Raw genomic sequence first — 7,415 nt, 5'->3', positions numbered from 1 at the left:
GCTCAGTCTGCCTCTGCTCGCCGAGGAATAACCCCAGTAATTCCTCCTGCAGCCTCCTCCGCGCCCACCTCCCGGCCAAGTCCGAGGCTGTTGGCTCGCAGCCCAGGGTCTCTTCGGCTCCGGCTGCTGTCACTGCGGGAGGAGATCGAGCTCCCTGTGCCCGCTGACTGTTTCCCAGCCCGCTTTTCCATGCTGCTGTATGCATGAACACTGGTTTTGCTTGCTGCTGATCTTCCCTGCCCGCTGCGGACCAGGGGATTACTGTAAAAATAAAATAGCAGAACGTCCGTTTTGCCACTGCTGTGAGATCTCGTTGACGTCTCTGTGTCGTAGTTTTGAAAGAAGCCTTCTCCCCGGCCCGGGCTGGGAAGGGGAGAGCTTACTGTGCAGGGGTACAGAGCCAGCGGTGCAGCCACTGCGCCCTTCTGCCCACGGGCTTTCCTCTCCTCCTGCCCCAGCGACCTGAACCCCACTGGCTGGAGGCCCCTCGGCAATTCCCTGCAGCCCTCCTCGCATGACTTGCTCCCTCAGTTCACTGCCTCCCCTGCTTTTTAATGGCTTGACTTTTCGGCTTTGGGAGGAAGCGGATTCTGCTGCTCTCTCTGGCTGTTTTCCACCTTCCCCTTGCTTTCTCCTGGTGGCATCTGGGGACCCCATCGCTGTTATCAGTTCTCTGTGCACCTGAGAGCCAGGAGAGCCCTGCTCTTTGCCTTGTTTTCTGCTGCCAGACACCATTAGGAGTTAAAACCAAGTGAATATTTTCTGCAGTTGGCAACTGCTGCAGTACCTACAGGCGTATTTTGTGATTGGGAGGGGGGAAAAAAAAATGAATGCTATAATTGTAAATGGCTGAAATTCCCTGTCAGAAAGTGATCCCCACTATAAAAAGTGGCTGACTATTTAAGTAGTCACCTTCTGCTGGTACTCCTGCAATTCATCATCTTATTTTAGGAATCACTTTTTGTACCTATGTGGGGGCCTGCTGCTGCAATTCTTCCTTTTAGCCAGTTGCTGGAAATCTTCCTGTTTTTGTGTTTTGAATTCTCTTCTGCTGTATGAAAAACTTCTGCTGATGTCTTTTGCTGCCCGTAACTTTTCTTCTTCTTCTGTCTATACTTCTTGCTCTCCAGGACTTCCTCCTCTTGGTGTTTCCCTTTCTCCTCATTTCCTCTGCTCTGAAGTTTCCACCTGGATATTTTGCTTCAGTATGCTGTACTTTGTGATGGCTGGCCAGGTGATTTGGCAATGCTGCTCACCAGATACTATTCTTGTATTTTAAAAATTGGCATTATTTATAAATTATACATCTGTTTAATGGTAAGTCAGTCTTACATTGGTGGTTGGTGGTGATTTTGAAAGAACAGTTCTGTAAACTCCCCTTTTTAATTTAAAAAATTATTTGGCTTCCTGAGGGTAGCGCCACGGATGTGATCAAGAACTCTGTCGATGAAAAATTGTTTTTTGTTAAGCAGAAAGATTAACAGGCTCTAATGAATCCCTGTAAAGCTGTCAGCTAAATCTCATGGAGGATCTAGCCCATAACAGTTTATTTTGGATGTATTTATAAGTGAGTACAAAAGCTTAATGTAAGCTTATCTGAATTGCAGTACATGGGTATGCAGGGTAGAGCATTATACAAATTTAAGTTCAGATACAGTCTCCGCATCTTTGTGTCCTGACTCACAAATACATATAACATGTGTGCACAGACCACAAACACGTGCCCAGCCTGGTGTCATCTTGTCAGTGGTGTGTACGGGGAGACATACCCCGTTCTCCACCTTCTGACATCCCTTCTGAATCCGTTGTCTTTTCACAGATGTGGATGAGTGTGCCCTGGGGCTTGATGACTGCCACGCAGATGCTATTTGTCAAAACACCCCGAAGCTGTACAAGTGCATGTGCAAAGTGGGTTACACTGGCGAAGGGAAGAAATGTGAAGGTAAAGTGACCAAAGCACTATGCTCTGTCTGTGTCAGCATGAGGTATTCCTAAGAAGGTAGAGCCATTAAAAATAATGGCTTAGAATATGGAGGATGATTTTAAATCAAAATAGTAGTTGTTTCTTCTGATTTACTTATTTTTTACAAAATCAGAGGCAAACAGATTGCATGGCTTTTTACCTGGTAATATCACTTGGTCTAATAATTAGTTTTTTGTTTAACCAGCAGCCTTAAAAACAGTAAAGTAAAGCTACACGGGAATCTCAGGGCATTTTGTTACTCTTTAGAAACATTCAGCAAGTAATGTGTTAAGCATAGTCTATTTGTAAGACAATGATGATTTGGGACAGCAGTTGCTGCTCACATTAAACAGTCCCATCTCTAATTGTCTATAACACTCAGGCAAGCGTCCATCATATTGACTTTTGCTTTATTCCTTAGACATTGATGAATGTGACAATGACTTCAATGGAGGCTGTGTCCACGAGTGTTTCAACATTCCAGGAAATTACCGCTGTACTTGCTACGATGGCTTTATGTTGGCTCATGATGGCCATAACTGCCTGGGTAAGAACTGTGTTCATGAAAATTATGAGTGGTGATGCGAACTTAACCATTTAACTGCGTCCATGGGAAATTCATGGCGATCTGTTGGGCTGAATCAGCTCAACTAGAGATGGACGTTACATGTGGCACTAAGGAATTCCAGGTACTCATGCACCATCCCAGTGTGGGTCTTTCCCCATTTGTGAATAAGGAGGATAATTGTGCTACATTTCTGTTCAGTGTTTTGGGTTAAAATATGTGAAGTGTCATCTATTATAATGCTAAATAAGTTGATGTAAAGAACATGTGCTATCACTGTCTATTCGATTCCGCAGTTAGTTTAGGATCAGTTGTTAGGTGTGTTTTGGGCTTAGAAATCTTTTCTCTCATACATCTGTAAGGTGTGGGCTTCTCACAGTGTCTGAGGATTTCCTGATATTCAAGCTCCAAGGAAAGGACAATCAGGAGTGTGCAGTAGCTGTTTGTGATAGAGGCCACTGAATTGCAGAAGGACTAAGTCAAATGCTTGGAGGTTCCCTGGATGGTTAGTGGGATGCAAAGTATGCAGCTCTGGAAATGCATTCAATCCTGGCAATGCTCCCTTTACTCTGTGTGCACACACTCTCTCACCCTTATTTTCTTGTCTTTAAAGACCTTGATAGTTTCCTTCTTTTTGCATACCAGCAGGTGAAAAATCTTTAAAAATGTGTAAAAAGGACCTTATGTTTTTCCTGTGATGGTATCCTCCAGCCCACAGAGCAGCAGTGTACAGAAATGCAGGAGTTGCCAGCCTGTTGGCAGTGTGGTGTGCTGCCGGTGTTGTTTCCCTGGGACAGCCTCGTGCTGATGAAGCTGTCCTGCTTCCAGGACCCATGCTGGGTACCCTGTGTGGCTCTGCCCTGGGCTGTGGTACCTCTCCCATTTTCTTTTTCAGAGATGGCTCAGTTTCTCTCTTCTGCTGCACTGAGGGTGGATGTGCCCGGGCAGACTTCCATGCCCATGTCAGTCAGAGAGAAACTTGCTCTCGCAGCATAATTTTAAGTCTGTAGTTAGCTTGGTTGGAGTATTTCCCACTACAGTGTATGGCATCAGGTGGGGGATCAGACCATCCCTGGGCTGTATCTGCTGCTGGGACAGATCAGAAGAGCTCTGGAGTCTCCAGTGGGATTGTGTTGGGTTTCACCTGCTGGGGACTTGGTGTGTACCCACAGATTAACTTTGTTGGGGTGTAAGCGGAGGAGAGGATAGAGTCACTAAGTGACAAGTATTTCACTAAAGAAAGTAGAGAGGGAAGCAAAACATCTACTGATACTTTAATAGGAAGGCTATCTTATTTTTATCTAGTGCATTTATGTAAACAGACAGTGGAGTTAGGCTGAAGCTAGCATGAAGGGCTGAACGTGAACAAACACATTGCCTCTTGCAGTGCCACCAAAGGGTGTATTCCCTTTGTATCCAGTAGCCCCTTTAGAGAATGCTTCAGCTGACTTGTTTGGGATCAGCAAGACCTAGACATAACTTAGACCAAAATCTACCACCTGGTATGATACTGGGAAGCTGCTCAGTATTGCACGACAGACTTTAAAATAAAATAAAATGTCATTGACATACAATGAAGTTTTTACCACCGACCTGCCTATTTTGAGATATGATGTAAACTTTAAATAAATATTTTGGCATGCAGCAAATTGGATCACATCTTCTCTTAATCTGTTTATTTACTTTGTTCACGCCAGGGTTGCCCTCCTCTCACCCTTATTTTTGAAGATCTCGGCTGTGTGCCTGGGTTTAAGCCAAATAGACAATTACTTGTTGGAAAGAGATGATTTTTTTGTAAGCTTTCCAAGGTCTGTAAGACAGAAACATCTGCTGGAGTTCAAAACTGGAGTACTAAAGACTCATGGTGGCTGTTTATTCATGATTGTTTGCACATTCTCATCGCTGTAGAACTCTGAAATACTCAGCTTCTCTGTGATGGAGATATGTCAGCCGCTCTTTTCGCTACAGCAGGTCACATTCTTTTGCATCCAATTGGCTTACTCATTGCCTTCAGTAGAAATTAAATCTGTTGTAATGCTATGTTATGCTTCTTACTAAAAGCCTTTCTCTTTCTCCTTTTTTAGAAGTCAGCTGTTTTATGCCAGAAATGCTACAGTGTTAAACTGAAAACATTGTACTATTAGTACAGGAACAATGAACAGAACAGGGAGCAAACATGGTGTTCCATATGAGTTTGCAAATGAGACCAGAGCTTTGCCTCAGCAACATTTTGTCTTATTTTTTAAGGGACTGAGCATTTTTACTTGCTGTTCAAACTGGCATTTCTGGAAATTAGGATAGGAAAATTCTTTGCTGGTAGTGGTTACAAAAACCTTGCACTTATTAAGGGGTAAAATTCCAAAGAGCCGGAGGTTGGGATGAGCATCCTGTTGTTCAGAGGCTTAGCTGAAGTTTTTCTGCTCTCTGTTTCTCTTGGTTATCTTGCAAACAAAGCCTTTCTGTGTTCTCTGGTATTGTTGAAGCTCTGAATATTGCAAAATCAACATTAAAACTATTTCCAGAACTTCTGGTCTTGTCTTTGCAGTCAAGTAACACAGCAGCAGCCTTGATGGTAAGTGGTGATGACCTAGAGTTGAGGGAGAGGGACAATAAATCAAACTGAGCATCAGAACAGATGTGATATATGAATCCTAGCTAGAGTGGAAATCAGGAGCAAGGGATAGGTTTTAAATACAAACCTCAAAATAAATTTGGCTTATGTTGTTCCACCTTCGCTTCAGAATGGGAGCTTTCTGGAAAAACGACTTTTAAAGCTTGAATGGGTTTGGAGATAAAGTTGGGTCCCATTGAGCAAGACAGAACCATGTATGGATGCTCAACCTAGATGTAAATGTGCTTGGCTGCTGAGCTGCTGTGGGAGGCAGGGTACGTTCACATAGGTGGAGTGTGGAGCCCTGCTTCTCCCTCCACCGAGGCTACTCTGCCTTAGTTGTAGCCAGTAACGCTGGTTTGTTGGCCAGCATTTCCTGGGAGCCTGAGACTGACTGAGCAAACTGCAAATAGGGGGAGAGCAGCTGTGAACATGTACTTTCCCAGGGGTGACAGCTCAACAGCAGCAGGCTGGCCTGGGTGGTTACATGCCGAGTAGATGTCTGTCTGTACTGCGCGTTGAGTGGATGCTGCCAGTTTGAGTGTATCGGTGTTAGTACAAAGCTGATCTCTCTCTTTCTCTCTCTCTTTCAGATACAGATGAATGCATGTTCAACAACGGTGGTTGCCAGCATGTTTGTGTCAACACCGTGGGGAGCTATGAATGTCGCTGTAAGGAAGGGTTCTTTCTCAGCGATAACCAGCATACATGCATCCACCGCTCAGAAGGTACTGGCTGCTTCCCTCCAGGCACCAGGCAGGAGTTTTTGACAGAAGCTGGCTGCAAAATCTCTAAAGCAGCTTCAAAAGTATTTTTAGGTTGAGTTTTTCAAAGCTGTGAAGTGTCTTGAAGTCCACGCTCCTTTTAAAAGGAACAGTGTGTCAAGATCTTCTAAGTGACTTTGAAGAGTCTTTGCATCCCTTCTGCCCCTTTGATCCCACCTGTATGTCTGCAGTGCTGTGCTTGTTGAAGGCTGTACTGCTGTACTCCCACTGTACTTTATGCTCTGTTGTGCAGCTCAGCTGTGTCATGATGCAGGGAATGGCAACAAGTTGAAGGACAGCGAGTTCTGACCGTTTCCACTGGCTTTAGTTACAGGGCAATGCCTGCATTACCTTCAGATACCTTTTAGATTCCTGATGTTTAGGTTTCAGCTAAGAGATTTATTGTTTGTCAGCCCCAAAGGTATTCAAATCGTGTTCTTTGTTTTGAGTGAAACCTTTGTGAAGCGACCTTTGAGAGATCAGAGAGCCTTGGATATCTGATTAGACATCGGATTGAACAAAATTATTTTGGATGCCCTTGGGGAATACTTTAAAGTGGTTGCTCAGATCAGGGAGTTGTCCATTGAACTATACGGTGAATATCTTACTAATAAGTATTTAAAGCTGCAAAGCTTTCTTTAATCTAAGGCTTATCATTGGCATGACTATAAGAGGAATCTAAGTATGAATAAACGAATCTCACTTTAAAAATCCCCATAGTGAAGAGATAAACATTTATAGACATATATGGCCATCCACAGATTGAGTGCACTGAGGTGACTGTCATCTGACATAGCTGAATTGATCTTTTGTTTGAATTAAGAATTTGTATTTTCAGCTTCTCTGGTACTGGGCTGGGTCTCACGGAGGTCTGCTGATGCGCGGTGATTTCTCAGGCCATTGTTCGGCTTGCCGCGGCCAGGAGTGGGGACGGGCAGGAAGGTGCAGTGATGGGGCAAGGCATTTCCCTTCATGTTTCCTTGCTAGCAGCGGTGTGTGCTTGTGTGTGTGCACAGATGATGAATCTAAGGATGAAAATCAGTTGTTTGAACTCCTTGTCTTGACTGATGCCAAGGGAGGAAGAATTTCCAACTCTTTCTTTCTTACTTACTGCTACTTGAGTGCCTTCTACTCTTCTGAACTAACAGCAGCAGCATTTCCTGTCATTATTTCTTGTTCCCTAAATTGTCACTTTGGAATTCTACCTCTGTTCTCTTTTAAAGATGCACTTAATTTCTTTTACCTTTTGGCAAAGAAGGCCTTTTTTCCATAATACCAAATTTCCTCTTAGTCTTTTTTTTTTTTTCCTTTGAAAAAGAAAAGCAAGAGGAGAAAAGATGCACTTTTTCCTAGAAACTACTGAATTAAATATATTTTTATAGATACCAGTCTTAAAAAAAAAAAAACCCATACTGTTTTTGCCTGAAATACTTTTTCTTCATACAAAAATACAGAAGTGTTTGTTTTGCTTTTTTGAAAAGCTGTTTTTTCAGATTATCATGCCATGACTCT

General features: G+C 43.5%; 1 protein-coding gene across 1 annotated transcript in view; it reads left to right on the top strand.

Annotated features, from left to right (window-relative positions):
• Positions 1 to 1,130: 1,130 nt before the first annotated feature.
• SCUBE2 (signal peptide, CUB domain, EGF-like 2) overlaps positions 1,131 to 7,415 on the top strand; it is a gene marked incomplete at its 5' end in the record, with an annotated part of 36,790 nt that continues 30,505 nt past the window's right edge. The window contains 4 exons of the mRNA XM_010086572.1: positions 1,131 to 1,212; positions 1,820 to 1,942; positions 2,385 to 2,510; positions 5,733 to 5,867. Coding sequence (XP_010084874.1) covers positions 1,131 to 1,212; positions 1,820 to 1,942; positions 2,385 to 2,510; positions 5,733 to 5,867 — 466 coding nt within the window. The remainder of the gene's footprint in view (positions 1,213 to 1,819; positions 1,943 to 2,384; positions 2,511 to 5,732; positions 5,868 to 7,415) is intronic.

Source organism: Pterocles gutturalis, unplaced genomic scaffold, assembly GCF_000699245.1.
Source record: "Pterocles gutturalis isolate BGI_N339 unplaced genomic scaffold, ASM69924v1 scaffold11546, whole genome shotgun sequence".
Lineage (NCBI taxonomy): Eukaryota > Metazoa > Chordata > Aves > Pterocliformes > Pteroclidae > Pterocles > Pterocles gutturalis.
This window is presented reverse-complemented; position numbering and strand designations above follow the sequence as displayed.